Genomic DNA, 25959 nt, shown 5'->3' with positions numbered 1-25959 from the left:
AGTCGATTAATCGATGAACTATTTAGTTCGAATAATCAAGTAATCGGATAAGGAACATAAAAGATTAAAATACTTGAGCTGAGCCTCACACGGTGTATGTATATAGAAAAAAAGAGAATCTATGTACAACAAAAGAACAATTGGCTAACTTACATAGCAAAAGTCCGCTAGCTTAAATGCTATGAAATGCTAACGCTTTTTTTACAATGCTCTTAATAAATGGCTCAGACACATTCCCACAAAAAATGGTTAAATATACCTTTAAACTAAATTAGGAAAGCATTCAAAAAAAATCATTAGCTCAAACAAATGATTATGTTGGTCTTAACAGGGAGCAGATGGATTCAGCCATGTGAAATGAAGTCAACTAGAGGGCGGTGTATCCACCCAAATCAATAAAAATAAATGCAAACACTTTCAAAACCATTGCAATGCACTTTAATTAAATGAATACTGGAAGCAGCAACATTTTATTTGAATCTTTTTTTCTAATTGGAATACTCGAGTTAATTGATTAACCGTTGCAGCATTAATTTGAAACCAGAGCATTCGCAGTCATTCTGTCCGATTTTCGGGGCATTTATAGGTCACTTGCTGTTTATTTCCTGTTGAGTTTGAGTCACTGCCTATTCATTTGGGTGATTCCCAGGTCACTTTCTGTTCTGTAACTGAAAATAGACACGAAGTGACACATAAAATACCCCGAAATCAACAGGAAGTAACTGAAAAATCAACAGGCAAATGACCTTAAATGGCTCAAAATTACTCATTGCCTGGCATTAGCTGCTACTGACGGCCATAGACATCCAATCTGTTTGAAGTGGGAGGGTGGCAGCGAATGAACGAATGTTCATTCGCTGCCACCCTCCCAGTTCAAATGGATTGGACGTCTACAAGTGATAAACTCACTCCAATTCACAGTAGAAGCTTGTTTTTCTGTTTGTTAGTTTGTAGAATATCATAGAATGATTTCCTGACCAATGTGTACCTGCATCGGTTCCAAAAATCTCTTATCAGGCAGGTTCAATTGCAACTTAACATGTCAGGGTAACTTTGACCTGATAAAATACAAGTTTTGGGAACAAGGACTTTAATTTCATCAATGTATTTGAACTGGTTAAGATCGCGTCATGAAATCGGAGAGCGTTTTCTATAGCATACTTGTAAGAAAGAACCAGTGTAGTCACAGATTACTTGAAAAAGTAATTTAATTACTGATTACGGATCAAAAAAGTAATTAGTTACTTTACTGATTACTTTATTATCAAAGTAACTGTTACTTCAAAAGTAATTTATCGGTTACTTTTTAACAGTTTTTCTCGCTTAGCTGCCTTAACATCAGAATAACAACAGAAAAATGTCACCGCATGTAATAGACTGTCCGATCATTGAATTTAAAGTGGAAGATCAGAGTTTTTCCACATAAGGCTAAATGTTCCAGTTAGTGAGGGTTTAATTAGTCGAGTTGATTTCAACCACCATTGACTTGCGCTAGCTTAGCCACTAAGGAGCCCTGAAACTAACAAATAACTGACAAACTGCATGGAATTTGTTGAAATCAACCGACTAATTAAACCCTCGCTAACTCAAAGATTAAGCCTAATGTAAAAAAATTCTGAACTTCAGGTTATGGTTAACAGCATATCAGTGCCAATCAGTGCTTAATTTGTAAATCATAAGGTGCCGGAACACAAAGTACGTATGACAGCACAGGGATGACGAGACCGGCACGGGTCCCCGAACATACGCAGAAAATGGTGCTGAAAACAACACGCGAATGCCCACTTGCCATGCTGTGGGACAATTGCCCACATAACCACAGGTGGGACTTACAGTACACAGTCAACAATTAGTTCCTCAACAGGTCTAACTTGTGAAACGTAAACAAAATCAGAGATTATAATCAATACAATTTTCTATTCAAAATGCTCTTCGTACATGACTACAATATTCCTCATTTTACATGTGCTGTGAGGCAATAACAAAATTCTAACGCACACACACTAAGGAAACTAATCAGAAAACTGGTTTGGAAAAATGAACGCGTAAGATTGCTCGTTACTGAAAGAAAGTAATCAGATTACTGGTAAGAACTCATATTGACATAATGTTCTTGCACATGTTTTCCTCAAATGATACAGAAGTTCTCAGCGGCCTCACTTTGCAGCATCACCACAGAGGTATTGAAAGTTTTGAACGCCACCGAGGAGCTGATCAGCGAGGCAGGAGGGGACGGCTGCACTCCTTCAGAGTCGCAGAGCGCGTCAACCATCTCAAACAGCTCGGAGACACGTAAACTGGACCAGAGACTCACCAAAATGGAGGAGAATGTAACTCTAAATGCTTTATCAGACCTTAATAGATATTTTCTGTACGCCAAACAGTAACTAAATGTTTCTCACCTGTAAGGTTTACCTAGCTGCTGGTGCTGTATATGGCCTCGAGGGGGCGCTGGGCGACCTGGAGCAGTGCGCCCGGAATATCAGTAGTGGGACCACGGACACAGAGTTGGCTTTCCTGGAGGACCAGGTGGCTACTGCTGCTGCTCAGGTCCAGCAATCTGAGATGCAGGTAATGGAAGAGAATTGAACTGTGTGGGCATTAGCATGCAGTGATCCCTCGTTTTTCGCGGTTAATGGGGACCTGAACCCGCCGCGATAAGTGAAAAACCGCGATGTAGCACCAAACAAAACTTTTATATTAGGGCTGTCAAAATTATCGCGTTAACGGGCAGTAATTAATTTTTTAAATTAATCACGTTAAAATATTTGACACAATTAACGCACATGCCCCGCTCAAACAGATTAAAATGCCAGCACATAGTCATGTTCACTTGTTACTTGTGTTTTTTGGTGTTTTGTCGCCCTCTGCTGGCGCTTTGGTTCGACTGATTTTATGTGTTTCAGCACAATGAGCATTTTGTAATTATTCACATCAACAATGGCGAGCTACTAGTTTATTTTTTGATTGAAAATTTTACAAATTTTATTAAAATGAAAACATTAAGAGGGGTTTTAATATAAAATTTCTATAACTTGTACTAACATTTATCTTTTAAGAACTACAAGTCTTTCTATCCATGGATCGATTTAACAGAATGTTAATGTTAATGCCATCTTATTGATTTATTGTTATAATAAACAAATACAGCACTTATGTAAAGTATGTTGAATGTATACGTATATCCGTCTTGTGGCTTATCTTTCCATTCCAAGAATAATTTACAGAAAAAAATGGCCTATTTCATAGATGGTTTGAATTGCGATTAATTACGATTAATTAATTTTTAAGCTGTGATTAACTCAATTAAAAATTGTAATCGTTGGATAACCCTATTTTATATATACAGTATGTATATATTTTCATAAATGGTTTTTAAGCACTTCAGATGTAATAATTATGATAGGTTTTAAACATGTTACTGTCCCATCGAATTATTTTTGAACAAGAATAAAGTAGAAAAATGCTTGTCTTTATTAAATGCTTCATTGAGTGAGTCCACTCAAATCCCATCAAGCTGCTCACGTAAACACAATGAGTTGCCACAGCAACTGTTTAACAAGTTAAATGATGATTGACGCATGTGGCGTTTTGAAGTTCGCGTCTCTGGCAAGATCAAACCCAAACGTCTGTCAATCATCGTTAACTTTAATAAGCAACTCCAGTGCACTGCCTGACAAACAAAGAGCAGGGAGAGAAAGTGAGACTACACGATTGGCTCGGGACAGCTCATCTGTATTTATTCATTTATTATTTTAATTGAAAACGGCCAGATTAGTTTACCTCAGTCATCCAAAATGTATCTTTCAGAGTGTTTTACAAATTGATGAAGTAGCTTACATTTTATTTACAATTCTAGATATCCAACATTGAGGCCAGGATATCGGCTCTTAAAACTGCAGGGTTAAATGTGACTGTCTGCAATCATTTCTCCAAGTTCAAGCCAACAGCAAAGGTATGTTATCGTAAAGCTACGCATTACCTAATTTATGTACAGCGTTTTCCGCACGACAAGGCGCACCTAAAAGCGTTCAACTTTCTCAAAACCCAACAGTGCACCCTTTAATCCGATGCGCCTTACAGTGGTATGAAAAAGTATCTGAACCCTTTGGAATTTCTCACATTTCTGCGGTAAATCACCATCAAATGTGATCTGATCTTTGTCAAAACCACACAGATGAAAAAACAGTCTGCTTCAATTAACCTATAAATATTTAGGTGTTTTTTTTCATATTTTGATGAGGATCGTCTGCAAACGATGACAGAAGGGGGGGAGGATAAGTAAGTGAACCATCACATTTAATATTATGCCCCCCCCCCCCCCCCCCCCCCCCCCCATTTGGCAGCAATAACTTCAACCAGACCGACACATCGATCAGGCCTAATCTTGGCCCATTCTTCTCTACAAAACTGCTGTAGTTCAGTCAGATTCCTGGGATGTCTGGCACGAATTGCTGTCGTTAGGTCATGCCACTGCATCTCAATGGGGTTTAAGTCGGGACTTTGCCTTGGCCACTCCAGAACATGTATTTTGTACTTCTAAAACCATTCTGAAGTTGATTTACTTCTGTGTTTTGGATCATTGTCCTGTTGCAGCATCTTTTTAGTTTCATCTGTCAGACAGACGGCCTCAGGTTTTCCTGCAAAACATCCTGATAAACTTTTGAATTCATTCTTCCATTAATAATTGCAAGTTGTCCAGGCCCCGAGATAGCAAAACAGCCCCAAATCATGATGCCACCTTGCTTCCCGGTGGGGATGAGGTGTTGATATTAGTGAGCTGTTCCATTTTTCCTCCACACATGACGTTGTGTGTTACTCCCAAACAATTCAACTTTGTTTTCATCAGTCCACAAAATATTTTACTAAAACGTCTGTAGAGTGTCCAAGTGCCTTTTTGCGAACATTAAACAAGCAACAATGTTTTTTTTAGACAGCAGTGGTTTCCTCCGTGGAGTCTGTCCATGAACACCATTCGTGGCCATAGACATTCTAGGGTTCTTTTTTACCTTGCTGAGTATTCTGTGCTGAACTCTTGGCATCATCTTTGGTGGATGGCCACTACTTGGGAGAGAAGAAACTTCAGAAGAAACAACTTCTCTGACTGTCAATTGATGAACATCCTGACTTTTAGAGATGGTTTTGTATCCTTTCCCAGCTTCATACAAATCAACAATCCTTGAACGCAGGTCTTCAGACAGCTCTTTTGACCGAGCCATGATGCAGACAATGCTTCTCATCCAGACATTTCCTACCAGGTGTGTGTTTTATAGTGGGCAGGGCAGCTTTAAATCACTCATCAGTGATTGGGCACACACCTGACTTAAAGGCAGAGGGTTCACTTACTTATCCGCCCCCTTCTGTCATTGTTTGCATGCTATCCTCATTAAAATGTGAAAACCTATAAATGTTTGGGTGGTTTTAGTTAAAGCAGACACTGTTTTTTCATCTGCGTGATTTTGACAAAGATCCGATCACATTTGATGGGGATTTTATGAACAAATGTACTAAGAGTACAAAGATACTTTTTCATACCACTGTATACAGTACAGTACAGTATTGGTTAATCATGGAATGACATTCCCTTTAGTGCGGCTCCATCTACTGCGCCTTACGGTGCGTCCTGTACAGTGGGGCAAATAAGTATTTAGTCAACCGCCAATTGTGCAAGTTCTCCTACTTGAAATTAGAGAATCAACATGGGTAAACCTCAGCCATGAGAGACAGAATGTGAAAAAAAAAACAATCAAATTGTTTGATTTTTAAAGAATTAATTTCCAAATTAGAGTAGAAAATAAGTATTTGGTCACCTACAAACAAGCAATTTCTGGCTGTCAAAGAGGTCTAACGAGGCTCCACTCGTTACCTGTATTAATGGCAACTGTTTTAACTCATTATCGGTATAAAAGACACCAGTGCACAACCTCCGTCAGTCACACTCCAAACTCAACTATGTCCAAGACCAAAGAGCTGTCGAAGGACACCAGAGAAAATATTGCAGATCTGCACCAGGCTGGGAAGACTGAATCTGCAATACGTAAAACGCTTGGTGTAAAGAAATCAACTGTGGGAGCAATTATTAGAACATGGAAGACATACAAGACCACTGATAATCTCCCTCGATCTGGGGCTCCATGCAAGAGCTCACCCCGTGGCGTCAAAATGATAACAAGAACGGTGAGCAACAATCCCAGAACCACACGGGGGGACCTAGTGAATGACCTACAGAGAGCTCGGACCACAGTAACAAAGGCTACTATCAGTAACACAATGCGCCGCCAGGGACTCAAATCTCAAATACTGAATTGATTCGAAGAACACCATACCCACTGTGAAGCATGGGGGTGGAAACATCATGCCTTGGGGCTGTTTTTCTGCAAAGGGACCAGGACGACTGATCTGTGTAAAGGAAAGAATGAATGGGGCCATGTATCAAGAGATTTTGAGTGAAAATCTCCTTCCATCGGCAAGGGCATTGAAGATAAGACGTGGCTGGGTCTTTCAGCATGACAATGATCCCAACAAACAGCCAGGGCAACAAAGGAATGGCTTCGTAAGAAGCATTACAAGGTTCTGGAGTGGCCTAGAGAGTCTCCAGATCTGAACCCCATAGAAAATCTGTGGAGGGAGTTGAAAGTCCGTTTTGCCAAATGATAGTCTCCTACTGCTCTAGAGGAGATCTGCATGGAGGAATGGGCCAAAATACCAGCAACAGTGTGTGAAAAGCGTGAGAAGAGTTACAGAAAACATTTGGCCTCCCTTATTGCCAAATAAGGGGACATAACAGTATTGAGATGAACTTGTGGCATTGACCAAATACTTATTTTCCACCATGATTTGCAAATAAATTCTTTAAAAATCAAACAATGTCATTTTCTGGGAGTTTTTTTCCCCTACATTCTTTCTCTCATGGTTGAGGTTTACCCATGTTGACAATTAAAGGCCTCTCTAATATTTTCAAGTGGGAGAACTTGCACAATTAGTGGTTGACTACCCTAATTTTCGGACTATAAGCCACTACTTTTTTCTCTCACTTGGAATCCTGCGGCTTATAGTCGAGTGCGGCTTATTTGTTGATTTATTTAGGTTAATAGATAGGACTTTATTTGACAGTGGCGTCATAAGACTGCCATAAGACCGCCATAAGTAGGACATGACACTAACATGGGCATTAATGAATGCTTATGACGGATGTCATTAAGTGTCATACGGCAAATTATATCACCAACTCCATTTATGTCAATCCTGGATCTTTTACATCCTTTCAAAGTGAGATAATTTGACATCTGTCATAACCATTCATTAATGCTCATGGCAGTGTCATGTCATAATAATGATAGTTTTATGAAAGTCTTATAACGCCACTGTCAAATAAAGTAGCTAACTAGCAATTAATGAAACAACTGGAACAGTAACTGAAGAAATAATTGGCACAGAACATGAATTTTGATATTTACATATGCAGAGCTGCAATGCATGCTAGGAGACATGTTGGACAACAACAATGTTGACAGCAGGTGGCGGCAGAGGTTGACTATCTCCCCCAAGTGGCCAGTGATGGCAAAATGATGCTTCTTGAATTAATGAAGCTTTGGAGCCAGTGGTTCATTTGGTTTTATGACAGACTTATGATGCCGCTGTCCAATAAAGTGTTACCGGTTAATATCTTTTGGTGTAAATATTCCATTCTACATTGAGCACAGCTGCGGCTTATAGTCCAGTGCGGCTTATTTATCAACAAATTTATTTTTCATGTCAAATTTGGTGGGTGGCGGCTTATAGTCAGGTGCGCCTTATTGTCCAGAAATTACGGTAAATATTTATTTGCCCCACTGTATATGGAAGCAGTTTTATAATGGGGCATTCATTGAAGTTGCGCCTTATAGTGCAGAAAATACGGTATACGTCCAGCTAGAGTCATGATGGTGTTTTACTGACAATGCAGCCACAAACCCTGGACACATCACGCCATCAGAGGAGGAAGCTGCCAGCCCCTCCACTAAAAGGTACCAAATAAAGGTCTGTATTCCATTATAATTACTTACCCAGGTCATTTATTGAAAAAAAAAATATATTTTTAACGTAATATTATCTACTTATCTAAGGTATGAACAACGAACTTGAACAACCTTTTCTTGTAAATATCTTATGTGACAAGATTTGCTCTTTTTTTCGGTTAAAAATACTTTCAAAAAAATAAAGATATATATAATCATTTGAAAAATAGATTTTCCTTAAAGTGCATGTGTTCATGTGTATCTTCTGTCAGTGTGTGACAGGGAGAGGCACTTCATTCACTTTTGCTTAATATCACACATTTCCCTTATTGTGCAAAGACTAAAGCTTGCTTGCTGAATGGAAGTAAAAGTGAATACATCTGCTGGCCAGCGGACTAATTAGCTGAAAAGCTCCATTAGATGTAAAGCAGCCAAATGGAAACTTGCACAACAAGAGGCCAACGGTGTTCTATCAACCAACAAGAAGTCGTCTCCTTTTAATACCAATGAATGGCTCCCTCCCCGCCACATTTTTTTTTAACATAGCATAATCGAACAAAACTGTAGCTCTGATTCAGTTTTACTTTTTTAGAAAGTCGGAAGAAACAAGCAGAGAAGCTGACATCTTAGACTTTGTTCATATGTAGAAGGCTACTTCGCAAAAGGGAAATTTTAAACGTACACCATAGGGCCGTAACTAACAATTATTTGTATGATCGATTAATTAGACGATTAATTAACCAATTAATCGGATAAATGTAACTTTTTTCCCAGTTACCTTCCAAATGTAACTAAAGTTGTCTTAGGCATGTTGCATAGACTTCATAATGATATTGACAAGGCCTGGGGCAGATTAATAAGGGGCCTGCATTGTTGTGTGGCCGTCAAAGCTGACCGAGTGGAATCACAAAGAGCTTTTTTCGTTGAAAATTCTTGTGAATAAATGCTTAAATCCCTGAATTCTTTATAGATATGGACGTAAAACAGTCTCGATTCTTGGTTAAAAGCCAAAAACGTGCAGATAGCTTCTATTTTACGTAAATATGTCGAACTACGATGCTAGTCTGTCAGTCAATGTGGCGGCCTCCATATGTAAACTGAGCTTTTCTGGTGAAACTTTTGTGAATAAATGCTTAAATCCCTGAATTATTTATAGATATGGATGTAAATCAGTCTTGATTCTTGGTTAAAAGCAAAAAAAATGTGCAGGTAGCATTTATTTTATGTAAATATTGCGAAATATGAGGCTAGTCAGGAAGGAAATTAGCGGCCGCCATATGTAAACAGAGCTTTTCCGGTGAAAACTCTTGTGAATAAATTCTTAAATTCCTGAATTTTTATAGATATGGGTGTAAAACAGTCTCGATTCTTGGTTAAAAGCACAAAAAAACAACGTGCCGTTTACGTGCAGTTTACATTTATTTTACGTAAATATGTCGACGTACAATGCTAGTCTGTCAGTCAATGTGGCGGCCGTCATATGAGAACAGAGCTTTTCCGGTGAAGATTCATGTGAATAAATGCTTAAATGCCTGAATTTTTTTATAGATATGGACGCAAAAAAGTCTTGATTCTTGGTTAAAAGCAAAGAAAAAAACATGCAGGTAGCATTTATTTTACGTAAATATTGCAAACTATGAGGCTAGTCAGGAAGGAAATTAGCGGCCGCCATATGTTAACAGCTTTTCCGGTGAAGATTCATGTGAATAAATGCTTAAATGCCTGAAATTTTTTTTATAGCTATGGACGCAAAAAAAAGTTGATTCTTGGTTAAAAGCAAAAAAAAAAAAAAAGCGTGCAGGTAGCATTTATTTTACATAAATATTGCAAACTATGACGCTAGTCAGGAAGGAAATTAGCGGCCGCCATATGTAAACAAAGACCTTTTTCCGTTAAATTCTTGTGAATAAATGCTTAAATCCCTGAATACTTTATAGATATGGACGTAAAAGACTCTCGACTCTTGGGTAAAAGAAAAAAAACATGTGCAGTTGGCATTTATTTTACGTAAATATGTCAAAGTACGATGCTAGTCTGTCAGTCAATGTGGCGGCCGCCATATGTAAACAGAGCTTTTCCGGTGAAGATTCATGTGAATAAATGCTCAAATGCCTGAATTTGGTTTTATAGATATGGACTCAAAAAAGTCTTGATCCTTGGTTAAAAGCAAAAACAAAAACGTGCAGGTAGCATTTATTTTACGTAAATATCGCAAACTATGAGGCTAGTCAGGAAGGAAATTAGCGGCCGCCATATGTAAACAGAGCTTTTCCGGTGAAAATTCTTGTGAATAAATGCTTTAAATCCATGAATTCTTCATAGATATGGATGTAAAACAGTCTCAATTCTTGGTTAAAAGCAAAAAAAAAAAAAAGAAGTGCATATATGGCGAAGTACGATGCTAGTCTGTCAGTCAATGTTGCGGCCGCTATATGTAAACAGAGCTTTTCCGGTGAAAATTCTTGTGAATAAATGCTTCAATCCCTGAATTCTTCATAGATATGGACGTAAAAGAGTCTCGACTCTTGGTTAAATGTAAAAAATGAAAATAACTGTGCTGATGGTGGCTCATTGAACATCTGATTTAGTTAGTTATTGGATGAACAACAAGTTGAGTTAGGAAGTTTTGGTATAGAGGTTGAAGGGAGAAAAAAGGCAAAGACTGACCTAGTCACAGCCAAAAAGTGTTGATGACAGTGTTGATTTCTATTCACTCTTCCCCCCCGCCCAATTAAAGTCAGAGCCAATTATACTGCAATGCTGGTTAAACTGGAAGTTATATTGTTGTAAGGTGTATTAAATTTTTGTTCATGTGCCCCTTTTGATCTATGAGCACCTGCAAAACACTACCGCTTTGTCCACGGGCATCGCTAAAATCGACCAAAACTGAAAGGTTACCTAATGTTGCTTTAAGTACATAAAACACTATTAAAGTTTTTAATAGGGCTGCAGCTATCGAATATTTTAGTTATCGAGTAATCGACTGAAAATTCTAGCGATTAATCAAGTAATCGGATAAAACAAATATTTTTATAGGTAAAGAGCAATTATAAATATACATGAGAAAACAAGACATTTCATCTAATATTGAACCATTTTCAGTCAATCAATGTCTTTATTTTCGATGTACATTGTTGAAAACAGCCAACAATTGCATCTCAGATGTGACTAGAATAAAAAAAAGACATTCATTGCTTTCACTCCAAAAACTTTTAGATCTTATAAAAAAATGTATTCTTACCTAAAAACCCATTACGCTTGATAACACACATCATTTAAAAGTTAGGTGTTTTTCCCACGTGTTTCAATTAAATTTCAATTTGTCTCAAGCTATTTTTAAGTTCTAGTAAAGTTTTAAGTTAGTCTAAACTGTAAGTCCTGATAGGATTTTGAGTGTTGGTTGTTCCACAAGTTCCCAAAAAAGAAATAATTGCAACCTAACGAAGCAGGTGACTCTTTGTCAACGTTACAGTATGATACCTGCTGTATTGGAGCACATTAGGGACCAGTGCTACTTGGTGTTTTATCCAGCAATGACTACTGAGCTAAAATTGACAGTTAGCTTTACCATATTTTCATTTTACACCCTCATGACTCTACAGCGCTATGTTTTCACAGATTAAATAAAGCCTGTATGTAAGACACGTTAGCAACGCATCGACAGTGGTCATAATGTATAGAAACCTAGCCCGGGGTGGCGTGGCTCAGTGATAGAGTTGTTGTCCCCCAACCCAGAGGTTGTGGGTTCGATTCTTCGCCCTGATGAACTCGTCTAAGTGTCCTTGAGCAAGATACTGAACCCCACGTTGCTCCTGGTGCTGCGTCACCAGTAGGTGGATGGCGAGATAGTGTAAAGCGCCTTGAAAGGTGGAAAAGCGCAATATAAGTATAATACCATTTAATACCATTACCCTCCGCAGGGCTAACGTTACTTGAGCGAGTGCTTTAAGATGGCGGCTGTTTATTAACGCCGCTGACTCTCTCATTTAGCATCTAGTTCAGTGCTTCTCAATTCTTTTCTGTTACGCCCCCCCAAGGAAGACGTAAATGTTTCGCGCCCCCCCAAACTCTCTGCCGCCACTGTAAATAGTATCATTTGTCTATAAAATTACTATTATAAATACGCATCTGCCTAACATTGTGTCCTTTTTTTCTGATAAAGAAAAAAAGTAACATAGATCAACTTATAGTAAAGTATAACTTTATTAACATTGTTTTGTTTGTAATAGAGAATACTTGACGCGCATCAATTTGCCTGAATTTCAAAAAAAGTCACATCCAAACTGTAAAAAATACACTCAAGGTACATTTTTGACCATTTGATACAGAAAAATAAAATGTAACAAAATCAGTAAATATAACAAATTAAAATTGATTAGAAACCTTCACTCATGAGGACAATATGCCAAAAAACAAAACTGAATAAAAGAAAAAAAAGAGTGTCCTTCGACAGAAGGACAGTTTTTATTTTTGCTGCTCACAGTATCACCTCCTTTGCACTGGTGTGGAGTTATTTTGCAATGAGCATGCTAACAATGCTCACTGGTTTAGTGATATAACACTGACAAAGCAGGACGATAGTTGGCAATATTCGCTGAAAAACAATCAAGCGGCTTATCAATGAGATTGGGGTCTAATGTCTTTAAGTGGCGTCTAAATTGATTTGGCTTCTGGCTGTCCGCTATAATTATTTTTAGACACAGTAAAATTTGGTCTTTCCTCATCAGCCACTGTATTAAAAGTCAAAGCTAAAAGGCAAACGGCACGAAAAAAGCGCATTTTCGGCGGCCGAGGTAGAACCGTAGGTGAGGGCGGTCGTCGTGACGATCCCAAGCCGAAAATGGCACCTCTCGGGCGGCGACGTGAGAATCACGCGGGGCGGCTATTTTTCGGCACAACACCGGACAAGACAGTGGGTCGCTGCGTGAGTGAGTCCGGTCGGAAAACGGCTTTCGATAGCGGCGGCGGCACACTGCTCTTCATATCTGTTTTCTGTGTCTGCTGAGTGCTTTTCCTTAGTTCAAAAATACTGCGCACACTCTGAAAATGAGAGCGCCACTGCCACCCACTGAGTGGATGTGCAAGTACACTTTATTCCAGTACGGCAAAAACAAAAAATAGCATGTTCCCCGAGGTCACATATGCCCCCCCAGGGGGGCGCGCCCCACTATTTGAGAAGTACTGATCTAGTTCAACATACATGTGATATCTACGAGACGCATCAGTGCCATCAGACGCTACCTGCTGCTACCACAGTAGTATCATTCGGGCTAGTTTTTAGCAACGTCGACGTAGTTTTTAGCGGCTGTTGGCCGCAGTAAGGTTTTTTTATTTATTTATTTATTTCTTGCTTCTTCCTCTACGCACGTGACATCAGCGCGTTGTCCCGCATTAAAAGTAGCCCGGGCAAAACGTGATGCTTAGAGCTGGCAAAATTAAACGATTCCTCGAGGTGAATAAAATTACTCGGATCATTTTTTAAACTCGAGTTACTCGAGTTGCTCGAGTATTCGTTTCAGCTCTAGTTTTTAATAAAGGTTTTGAGTATAAAACATTAAAAGAATTCCTCAGTGCACAAATCAGACAAAAGTCCTGTTTATTCAAATGACAAATGTGGGCAAAGCGCTGATATAAAGTGTTAATGACTCATTTATTTTCTTTCAACAAACTAAACATCAAAATCCAATGAGGAGGAGGCAGACTGTAATGAGTCAGTTTTTCTTTATCAAACAGTTGTTCATAAATACAATACAAATCCAATTTCAAAGCATGCTCTTGTTTGACAATTTACAGTTTGAATGGGAGTTTGAGTTGAAAGGAGAATCTAAGCTTTTATATGAATCAGCACATACTTCACTAACAGTTGGTGTAACTTTAGCTTGAAATATTTACGTAAAATGAACGAAAACTGCCTGTTTTTTTTTTTTTACTTTTAACCAAGAATCTAGACTGTTTTACGTTCAAATCTCTAGAAATTCAGGGATTTGCGCATTTATATACAAGATTTTTTAACTTAAAAAGCTCTTTGTTTTGTGATGGCCGCCATGTCGGAATGTATCCATACGCAATAGTTTAACTTTACATTCAAATAATCAGGTAATTTTCAGCCCAGTGTCCGTTTTTTTTTTGGCAAAAAAGTTAGTAATTTAAACATTTCTGCATCCATACAAAAGAAAATTTCGGCTTTTACGTGTTTTATTTTATGTAACATTTCAATCTAAAAACGACCATAGCCTGCTAGACGTGCTGAGGCAATACTGACATCGGAATTCAACCTAAATAAGTTGTAATTGTATGTAGAAAAATGCAAAATTTGCTTTTGTTGAGTAAAAGTAAGATGATTCTGCAAGTACCGTATTGGCCCGAATATAAGACTGTGTTTATTGCAATGAAAAAAGACTGAAAAAGAGGGGGTCGTCTTATATTTGCGATCTAGACATTATACCCATTCACGACGCTAGATGGCGCCAGATATCATTGAAGCGATGTTCTGTAATGACAGATCTTAGCTACTCTCAAGTTTAACCAGTTTGCCTTATTTTATTGCAGTGTTTTTCCTTATTCAGATTTGTTTCAAGATGACAGTTACAGTTAGACTTCACTTTGATGGTTAACGCAGTTATTGCAATTTTGTTGTTTTATCACAATAGATTTGTTTATTTACATTTCAAAAACCAGAAGCCATTCATTTACAAATGTGATTGCACTTTAGTTTACATATTTAAATGTTCAGATATTAAGATTTGAATGAGGCAAAATAACAGGCTTTTTCTCTCAAATATATTGTTATCATTTGTTTCGGATTTACTGTAATTATTTTCTGTATAAAAATTAATTTGGTGTTCAAAAAGTATTTTTTCAAACTTGAGTCTTGAAAAAGAGGGGGTCGTCTCATAATCAGGGCCGTCTTAAATTCGGGCCAATACAGTATTACGTTTTTGATGTGAAAATTGAGTGATTTCTTAGCTGTTAAAAACTTATGTTAAAATTGTTTTAAATTTTAAAAAATTAAGTCACTATTTCGGGCCAAAAACTTATATGTTAAATATTGCTATTGATCCTGAAAATATAGGTGATTATCTCAGAATTTGGTGATTTTTGTGCATCTAGTGCAGTACTTCTCAAATAGTGGAGCGGGCCCCCCCCGGGGGGGGCGCAGAGCAATGCTGGGGGTGGCACATGTGACCTTGGGGAACATACTTTTTTGTCGTACTAGAATAAATTGTAATTGCATAATGCACATCCACTTAGTGGGTGGCAGTGCCGCTCTCATTTTCAGCGTTTGCGCAGTATTTTTTAACCAAACAAGAGCACACAGCAAAGAGCACAGGAGATATGAAAAGCTAAGACAAGGACATATGTCGAAGCGTATGTAGCACTTAGATTTTGGCTTCGACTTTTAGTACAGTTGGAGACGAGGAAGACCAGTCCGTCTACTTTGTCTAAAAATGTTCGCAGCGGACAGCAAGAATTATTTTTTTCAGCGAGTGCCAAATATTGCCAACAATCCTCCCACTTTGTGAGTCTACATCAGTAAACCAGCTAGCACTGTCAGCATCATATAAGGTGGCATACCAAGTTGCTCAGTGCAAAATAACCCCACACCATAGCAAAGGAGCTGATACTGCCTGCAGCAAAAATAAAAACTGTCCCCCTGTCCAATGCCACGTCTTTTTTGTTTTATCCATTTTTGTTTTTTTTCGGTCTAATTGTTTGACATATTGTCCTCATGAGGTAGTGTTGCTAATCAATTTGAATTTATTATTATTTGCTGATTTTGTAAAATTTTATTTTTCAGTAGCAAACGGTCAAAAAATGTATCTTGAGTGTATTTTTACGGAATGGATGTTTTTTTTTTGTTTTTTTTTAAACACTTTATTGTAAGTTGATCTAGATTACTTTTTTCTTTAATATTAAAAAGAACACAATGTTATACAGAGTTGAACTTTTAATAATAAGAATTTTATATACAAATAATACTACAGTATATTTACAGGCGTGGCAGTTGGGGGGCGCGGAACGTTTACGTCTTCCTGTTGGGGGCGTAACAGAAAATAATTGAGAAGCACTACTCTGAGAATTTTATAGCCCTTTTAAGTTCTGTTATACTTATATAAAAATAATTAATCGGGATTTTAATAGGGAACGACTTTGATTTTTTTATTTATTTATTTAATGCCGCTGCTCGTGGAGACTCATATATGCCTAAGGGAGGTGCCCGTTCTGGTTATTGGTCGCCATTGGCTTTGGTTTTGAAAATATTAGAATTTTAAAGTTTTTGAAAATAAGCCCCCTACCGAATGGCCCCGTGCCCAGTTTCCCGCCAACTGATAGTGAAGTCTATGGAATGGATTTTTGTGTGTGGTGTCTTTATAAAAATAAAATGAGACAACTTTTCTATCTAACAATAACTCAATGTACTTTTAATAACTCAACGCAGCTTTATATGTGTGTGAATCTGAATTTTTTTTTTTGTTCAGTTTTTTTATCGCCTCATACAAAAATGGTCCCATTTCAGATCAGATGGAGTGAACGTCTTTTGGCCGTAGTGTCTATCACGAAGAGCAGCACAAGTCTCTCAGGGCCACACACCAGAACCCTGTGGACAAGGGCACTCCTGCCCCTCCCTCACCACCCACTCATCCAGTGCCTTGACCCAGCTCCACACCAAACAGGAGCCTCCACCTGCCCTGTTGCGGCCCACAAAGCACTCAGCCCTTTCACGCCAATCGTAGGATGTATACAGCAAAGATGAGTGGACAGTCTGTGTCTCTGCCTTAAAACTTCTCCAAAACAACCTGTGTACATACAGTATACACAACATTCATTCATACCATGATTAGGATGTACAATGAAGACATTTATCTCCACTACAGGCTATAATGTGTTCCAACTGTTATGACCCTTTTGAGAGTTTGTAAATGATAGTCCAATTGCACATGCACAGCTACCAGATGGTAATTCCCATTTAAAGGAATGATTGTCATGTGTTCATTTCAGACTGCTGGGAAGAAGGAACGAAGTTGGAGTGAAGCCACCTTTTTACATAGTTTTTTTAGAATCCATATAAGAGGAAAAAGTCTACCAAAACCATAACTACAACCCCTGGCAAAAAGTATGGAATCACCAGTCTCGGACGAGCACTCATTCAGACATTTTATCATTTAGAACAAACTCGGATAAAAAGCTTCAAAATCGGCATTGGACAAGGTGATGATGCTGGAACTTTTGTATGGTGCTGTTCCAGTGAGATTTACAAAGATGACTGCCTGAAGAAGACATCAAAATTCCGTCAGTCTTTGATGACTGTAATGAATTAGTTCAAAAGTGCAACTCTTTAACATTCAGAAACACTAAAAGAAATTAAATTAAAAACATTGGGGTGGTCAGTAAATTTTAATTTTATAGAGCAAGTGCAGGGAAATATATATGGAATCGCTCCATTCTGGGGGGGGGGGGGAATGGAATCATGAGAAACAAACAAAGAAATAACAATCAAAACATCTCTAGTATTTAGTAGCACCACCTCTGGCTTTTATGACAGCTTGCAGTCTCTGAGGCATGGACTTGATGAGTATTCGTCATCAATTTGGTGCCAACTCTCGATTGCAGTTGCCAGATCATCTTTGCAGGTCAAAGCCTTGCTGAGTCCACCACAAGTTTTCAATAAGGTTGAGATATGGGCTATTTGCAGGCCATGACATTGACTGGATGAGTCTTTCTCCAAGGAATGCTTTAACAGTTTCAGCTCTGTGGCATGATGCATTGTCATCTTGAAGAATGACAAACATATTTTCAATTAAAGGGATAAGAAAGCTGTCTAAAATTTCAATGTAAACTTGTGCATTTATTGAAGATTTAACCACAGCCATCTCCCCAGTGCCTTTGCCTGACATGCAGCCCCATATCATCAAGGACTGAGGAAATTTCGATGTCTTCTTCAGGCAGGCACCTTTGTAAATCTCACTGGAACAGCACCAAACAAAAGTTCCAGCATCATTACCTTGTCCAATGGAGATTTTCAAGCTTTTTATCAGAGTTTGTTCTACATCACAGGTGTCAAACCGATACCAGAAAGGGCCTAGTGGGTGCAGGTTTGCTTTCCAACCAATGAAGAGGACACCTTTTCACCAATTAGATGTTTTACATGTGTAATCAGTTAAACTTTGTCTGGTGCTGCTTGTTTCAGCAGGCAGTTCATTGGTTAAACTCTCTGCGTTGTATCGGTTGGAAAACCAAAATCCAGCACCCACTTGGCCCTTTGTGGAATCGGTTTGACACCTGTGTTCTACATGATAAAATGTCTGAGTGAGTGATCGTCCGAGACTGGTGATTCCATGCTTTTTGCTAGGGGTAGTCTAATAGACACAATCAGTGGCGGAACAAATGTGAACAGATACCGGGTGCGATGGGCATTAACGGGACCCCGTGAGGGGGGTGCTAGTGGACAGTAAAGCCCCTTTGAGATATACACTGAACTCCGGTTAAATCCCAAGATTTAAACAAGTAGCCCTTTTATCTGAAAGCAATTTCCAGGGTCGACTGACCTGGAGATGACAAGGACATTCACCGGGTGACATTTTAGTATAATGTATGGGATTTACCCAGGACGCGGCATGTGTGGAAGCACCCATTTAATTTCTGGGTCACAGCGCGAAGGACGAAAAGCGTTAAACATCGCAATTATCAACATGGAAAATTGGAAAGAGCAAAATTAAACTGGAAACATAACGAATTTAAATTGGTACTGAATCTTAGAGCCAAGGAAGCGACAGTCCATCTTTGGAAATGTGTGGTTGATTTTGTTCCCAAACCAACCAAAAATGACAATGTCCGGGTTATAAAAATCCCGCCCTGCTTGCACAGAGACCGCTGAATCACCAACGAGGGACAAGTCTGGAAGTGTCCAACCCGGGTAATTCCCAGTACATCTCCCCATGTCTGAAAGCCATGACACGGGTAAATCCTGTGTCATTTTCATGGGAATTTAGCTGGATATAAGTCTGAAAGGGTCTTTGTTCGCGGGCTCCTCAAGATGATCGTCCAGCATGTGTGTGTGGGGGTGTGCAAGTGGTATTTTAGGTTAGTCAGCCAAGTGTGTGTGTGTGTGTGTGTGTGGGGGGGGGGGGGGGGGGGGGTTACTGACAAAGATATTTTAACACTTAAAACACTATATTACAGCTCTGTGCATCATCTTACCATTCTGGTTGACCCTCCCCTTGCCCAACCACGCTCACTTTACGTCCGTAAACCAAGACCCGGGTGAAGTCGCACCTCCTTAATTTCCACCCCTGGACACAATATTGAGATGTAGGGATGTCTGATCGCACCATTTTTCAGACGATGAGAATTGGGTGAATAGGACCAGATTTTTAATTTTAAAAAAATATACAGGTACTCCCCAGGTTATGACCTACTTGACTTAATGCGATTTCGACTTTACGACGCAGGTGTCTCGTCCGCCATTTTGTCTCCAGTATTTTTTTTTTATAGTCAGATAAACAATACCTAATTGTACCTCACAGTATCTTATTTTTACTTTATTAATATGACGTTTTTTGTCCTCACTAAACGTGAAGTTGTTCAGCTTTACAGACAGCAAACAAGGCAACTGTGCTTTTTAAAACTTTACTTGCTTCACTTTTGGCAATTTGTAAAGCTGTACCACACATAACGACACACATTTTAATAATAAAACACTTGACACAAAACAATTGGTGTTCAAACGTCTAACAAAAGTACGCTAGCTTAAATGCTACTAATGCTAATGTATTTACAATGGCGTACCGCACGCTACACGTTACTTCCGCTCATTCATTTTCATGACGTTAGCAACTGTTGCCAAGGGGGGACACGCTACTGAGCTAAACCTACCAATTCTGTCCGAAAATTATGTCCCTGGTGTCAAATTAACTGGTAAAGCTGTGGAAGAACATTCAAATGTAGGGCTGAAAAAGAACCGTGCTGATCCACACCTTTTTCCTTACGCCACTGACAATGACGTTCTCCTGTTTCAACAAGCTATCCTTTACCCCCGTATGCCCTGTCTTTCATATATATTATATCCTCTGGTTGTCTTGCGTCTGACTGTTCTTGGATGTAATTTATATTGTTAGTTTTGTCTAGCGATCGCAAATTCTGCTCAGTGACGGCCAACAAACACTTTTAATTTTTTCATCAATAACAAATCTTAATTCTATTAATTCATTTACACTTCCCCCTTACTAAAGATGTTTGTTTACAACAGAAAAGGTAACAGTGGCAGTCAGATACAACTTTGATTTTTTTCAGGTCATTGTCAGACAGAAGCAGCACGGCAAAGCGCCATGCTACAAAATAAGTAAAAATATCAAAATGGCTTACCTCTTCGGAGGACGCTGTGGCAGGCAATGGGTCGGGATTGTCACTTGTAGGTGAATGGCTTCACCTTGCTGGCGTTAAACTGGTCTTCCGGACGTCCGCACAATCCATTGTTCACATTTTTTCCTTTGAGTCTTTGGTTTCGGGAAATGTATGAAGAAAACAACATGTGGACGATCGTAATGTCTAGAGTTGTTTCTAGTTTGATCGCCATGTTCGTTTTTGAAAGATTATCAGAGAAAACTAGCAAAAATATAATGGTTTGGTCGCGAGGGCGTGTCTATACTGTCCCACTTCCGCTTTACGATGCGTCGTCATGGTCTAAAAATAGCATTCGTGCGGTACGCTATTGACTCGCACTAGCTTAGCCACTCCGGAGCCCTGAAACTAATAAATAACTAACAAACTACACAGAATTTGTTGAAATCAACTCCACCGACTAACTCAAAGATTTAGCCTGATTTTAAAAATTCTGAACTTCCCCTTTCCCTTTAACAATTTTTTTTTTTTTTTTCCCGGGATTTGAAGGGAATAGGTACTGTTCTTGCACACACCATATGTTTGTTTGCATTAGTCTAACACATTCATCTAACTATAGTTTAGACAGACTTCACTCCATGCCCTTGAACACCGTAAAGTGAATCACCTTATCCGAGCTCCTGAGGGGGAAATGGAAAAATGGTACCGTTTTTCGTAGGCACCGTCCAACTCGAACACACATAATATAATTAATCAGAGAATAGTATCATTTCTCATATTTACTGTAGGACTGAACTACTCTAAACACACCTAACATAAAATAAATAGCACACCATAGTTTAATGAAAAGCAGAATAGATACACAACGCCATCTTATCATAGAAGCCCAACGTGTGCGTCACGAGCAAGATTGACGCACCAAACTCTTGCAATCAGTTCTGCAAGGACAAAGAACAGCACGCTTTGTCCTAAAACAGGTTGAACCAGCCCAGATAACAAAGTTGATAGCGGGCGCTTGGGACGTCAAGACCAGCGTCGGTCGCTGTGGCAACCACGTCCCATCCACGGACGAACCTAACCGTTCAAAACCGGCCACAAAGGGATGGTCCCGAAACAACATGCAGCCACATCTTCGGCCCGGCCTACTCCACCACGGACTTTTCTATGTAGCCTTGTTTTGGATTTAACATTGTTCCTCCGTCGTCTGTTTTTGCCTTGTTTTTTGACCATTGTTGACGAGTAAATTGTCAACCTGCTTTCGGTGAGTCTTCTTCAAACTTTTGGAACATGGAGTAAGTACAAAGGGTTAACATAAGAGGTGAACGCGCGGAACATCCATCCTCCCGGTTGGCGCACGGAAGCGTTAAGCAGCGGAGCACCACTTCGTTCGGCTGTTGCCGTTTTCCGCGCGGCTTGGCCGGGAGGGCGAATTCCAACAGATTGGATGGAGATTCTCAAAATCAGGTTACTCGAACTCGGGTGCAAAAATATGCGATCTGGACATCCCTACTGAGAAGTGATTACTTAAAGTGCACACTATCATGTTAATGAATCCAACATTGAACCACGATGACATTCACCTTTAGCTTGAACGTGAAACACGAGCCACCCATTCAATGCCATATTCCAGTCTCCACTTTCTCTTACTTTCCAACTCTAGTGGCCTTTTATTTCAGCGACGATCTCTCCCCGTCCAAAAGTTTGTGTCCCGCACCAAGCATTTGAATGGGAAAGGTATTTTTTTCCAGTGTCATAAAACCACCGTTTTTGTTACAAACAATTTATTTTTGTACTTTCTGAACATTTTGTATGCATAACGCAAATGACAAAGCTTTATTTTCTCCTCAGTGGTTCCTGTGAGACAAGTGCTTTCAGTGTATGTTTGCAATTAAAACTCCAATGACAATGTTTCAAAACAGGCGCTAAGGCTATTATGTTTCTTTATTTTATGTCCACGAGCAATTCACGAGCGCAGGGTTGATTTCCTGACTGAGAAAAAAAAAATGGTGCAATTCATCTGCCTCTGTGCACTTGCTAGCGATACTTCCTTGCAACCTTTTCACGTGTTTTCGCACATCGATACTTGTTATTTTGTCATTCTTGGAGTGTCGATATATAAAAGCATGCTTGTGATGTACAAATGCCATGAGAAGCACAGCTACAGTACAAGGGTCCAATCATCCTGTATTTTTGTAATCATCTCAGAATTTGCTAATATACAGTATGTATATGTATGAAAAATGGATGTAATATAGAATAAGTGTATATTGCCCGATCATCTTTTTATGTACACTCATGAGTTCACACAGGAATTAATGGAACTTTGTCCCATGTTAATTACTAAAACCATCGGTAGCACTTTATTTGACAGTGGTGTTATACCGTCACACTTAGTGACATCTGTCATAAGCATTCATTAATCCTCATGACAGTGTCATGTCATAATTATGACAGTCTTATAACACTACTGTCAAAGTGTTACCAAAGCATCACTTTGTTCCTGTTTAAATCCAGTGTGACGGACGAGTTTGAAGTTTACTGTGCACAGTGCCATATTCACTTTATGTGCTGTTGTTTGTGGCAGTCCATATCGGGGAAAAATATTACTAAGCAAAAAAGTATCAATGAAAATACACTCGTGTGCCGCCGTGCACCTGGAAAAAAATGTATGATGAATGAAATAAAATTTGCAACTTGAAATGCTCAAGTCGAGTTTGATCACTTATGTGTATTTATTGAACAGTATGAACTGTGTTTTTATATGTACTGTAGGGGTGGGAATCTGGGTAGCTAAAGATACGATTTCCGAAACAAGGCTCACGACAACAATTATCGATACATGGGTAAGGAGATCTTTCTAGGATATTCTACAAATATTAAAAACAAATATTAAAAAGGTAAAACGGGCTGTTTTCATCTTTGTGCTGCCATCCCTCCCACTTAAAACAGATTGGAAGTCAGTGGCAGCCAATGCAATTTGGGGGCATTTCACATCATTTCCTGCAGATTTTCAGTCATGTCCTTTTCTTTTTGGGGCATTTACGGGTCACTTACTGTTGATTTTGGGACATTTACAGCTCACCTTTTGTCTGCAGAGCCGAGAACGAAAAGTGGTATTAGGTATATGGCAAAATGGCTTTTGGCATATAACTTTTTTTTTTTTTTTTATATATGACATTTTTTTTGGTATATGCCTAAATGACTTTTTAAATATGGCATTTTTTTTTTTTGGTATATTACATTTTTTGGCATATGGCATTTTTTTTATATATATATGGCATTTGGGGGGGGCTATATGGCAAAATTGATTTTGGCATATGGTACTTCTTTTGGGATATATGGCGAAATGGTTTTCGGCATATGGCATGTTTTTTTTTTTTTTGACATGCAAGGTTTTTTTTTTTGTAAATGGCAAAAAGGCTTTCAGCATCTGGCAGTTTTGGGTATATGCCAAAATGACTTGAAATATGGCATTTTTTTTGGTATATTACATTTTTTGGCATATGGCATTTTTTTTTTTTTACATATGACATTTTGGGGGGAGCCAATATGGCAAAATTGATTTTGGCATATGGTACTTCTTTTGGGATATATGGCGAAATGGCTTTCGGCATATGGCATGTTTTTTGTTTTTTTTTTACATGGAAGGTTTTTTTTTTTTTTTGTATATGGCAAAGTGGCTTATGGCATATGGTCATTTTTTTGGTAAATGGCAAAATGTCTTTTGGCATATGGTATTTTTTGGGTAACTTGGATTTTTCTGGCATATGGCAAAATGGCTTTTGGCATATGGCATTTTTTGGTACATGACGAAATTGCATATGGCATAAGGTAGTTTTTTTTTTGTTTTTTTTATTATGGCAAAATGGCATACGGCATTTTTAGGGGGTATATGGCAAAATGGCTTTTGACATATGGTAGTTTTTTGGTATATGGCAAAAAGGGCTTTTGGCATATGGCATTTTTTTTACATGACATTTTTTGGGCATATGCCAAAATGGCTTTTGGCATATGGCATTTTTTGGTAAATGGCAAAATGGCATATGGTACTTTATTATGGCATATGGCATTTTTGGGGGGTATATGGCAAAATGGCTTTTGGCATATGGTAGTTTTTTGGTAAATGGCAAAAATGGCTTCCGGCATTTGTCATTTTTTTCACATGACATTTTTTGGGTATATGCCAAAGTGGCTTTTGGAATATCGCATTTTTTTAGTATATGGCATTTTTTGGGCAAATGGCATTTTTTTGACAAATGGCATTTTTTGGGGGTATATGGCAAAATGGCTTTTGGCATATGGTAGTTTTTTGGGGTATATGGCAAAGTGGCTTTTGGCATATGGCATTTTTTTTAACATATGGTAGTTTTTGTATGTGGCAAAATGGCTTTTGGCATATGGCATTTTCTTGGGACAGTATATGGCAAAATGGCTTTTGGCGTATGGAATTTTTTTGGCCATATGGCAAAATGGCTTTTGGCATATGGTACTTTTTTTGTGTATGGCAAAATGGCTTATGACATATGGTAGTTTTTTGGTAAATGGCTTTTGGCATATGGTAAATTTTTGGGTAAATTGGATTTTTCTGGCATATGGCAAACTGGCTTTTAGCATATCGCATTTTTTGGTATATAGCAAAATGGCATATTTGGCATGTGGTAGGTTTTTTTTTTTTGTATATGGCAAAATGGATTTTGACATATGGCATGTTTTTTTTTTACATATGGTATGTTTTTTGTATATGGCAAAATGGGTTTTTGCATACAGTAGTTTTTTTGGGGGGTCATGTGGCAAAATGGCTTATGCCATTTGGCATTTTTGGGGGGTATATGGCGAAATGGCTTTTGGCATATGGTAGTTTTTTGGTATATGGCAAAAATGCTCAAGTTGAGTCTTTTGGCATGAGGCATTTTCATTTAGTATACGGCATTTTTTTTAGCATATGGCAAATGGCTGGCTTTTTTTCATATATAGCATTTCTTAGGCATACGGCATTTTTTTGTTTTGTTTTTTTGACTTTTCATTTTGGCAATATGACATCGCCAATGTGCTGTCATGGTAAATTTATGGTTAAAAATCACAACCACACTTTTTCTTGCCATTGAAATTCATGGGAAATTTGGACGTGCATGGCTGTCAACGACATCCCCTCACTTGGGTGCCTGTTGAATGTCAATCCGCTGTAATGGTAAGTTTTTGGTCAAAAATTACAACCACACATTTTTTTGCCATTGAAAATGAATAGGAAATTTGGACGTGCATGGCCTGCAAAAAAATACCATATGACCAAAGCCATTTTGCCATTTACCTAGCACCCCTTTTCGTTCTAGCAGTCTCTACCTCCTGTTGATTATGGGTTACTTAAAAGGAAGTGACTCAAGCATGTCCCCCAAATTAATAGGAATTGACTCAAAATCAACAGGAAGTAACCCCTAAATGCGCTAAAATACATTTTATTCAAATGGAAGATTTTGGTAGGAACGTTTTGCTTCCTTTTATTTTTTAAAGCGTGAACCCTTTCTAAAACAATATATCAATTCTTGGTGGGAGCTTATCGCTAACCTTTTGGGCCACAAAGTCTCACCATATATCACCTTTTCAATGTATTGTCACACCTCTACTG

The 25959-nt window shown here is 38.6% G+C and overlaps 1 protein-coding gene across 4 annotated transcripts in view; it reads left to right on the top strand.

Annotated features, from left to right (window-relative positions):
* Positions 1–17170, top strand: part of myripb (myosin VIIA and Rab interacting protein b) — a 226526-nt gene extending 209356 nt beyond the window's left edge. For 2 of the 4 annotated variants that reach the window (XM_057824332.1, XM_057824331.1), the window contains exons 13-16: positions 2142–2330; positions 2410–2571; positions 3860–3955; positions 16516–17170. In XM_057824332.1, the coding sequence (XP_057680315.1) occupies positions 2142–2330; positions 2410–2571; positions 3860–3955; positions 16516–16752 (684 nt within the window). In that variant the 3' untranslated portion in view covers positions 16753–17170. Of the gene's footprint in view, positions 1–2141; positions 2331–2409; positions 2572–3859; positions 3956–7945; positions 8020–16515 lie in introns of all 4 variants that reach the window. The other 2 variants (XM_057824333.1, XM_057824334.1) reach the window with 2 other exon arrangements.
* The last annotated feature ends 8789 nt before the right edge of the window (positions 17171–25959 follow it).

The sequence above is a fragment of the Corythoichthys intestinalis genome, chromosome 20 (assembly GCF_030265065.1).
Source record: "Corythoichthys intestinalis isolate RoL2023-P3 chromosome 20, ASM3026506v1, whole genome shotgun sequence".
Lineage (NCBI taxonomy): Eukaryota > Metazoa > Chordata > Actinopteri > Syngnathiformes > Syngnathidae > Corythoichthys > Corythoichthys intestinalis.
The sequence above is the reverse complement of the archived record's forward strand: the minus strand, read 5'-3'. Positions and strand labels throughout refer to the sequence as shown.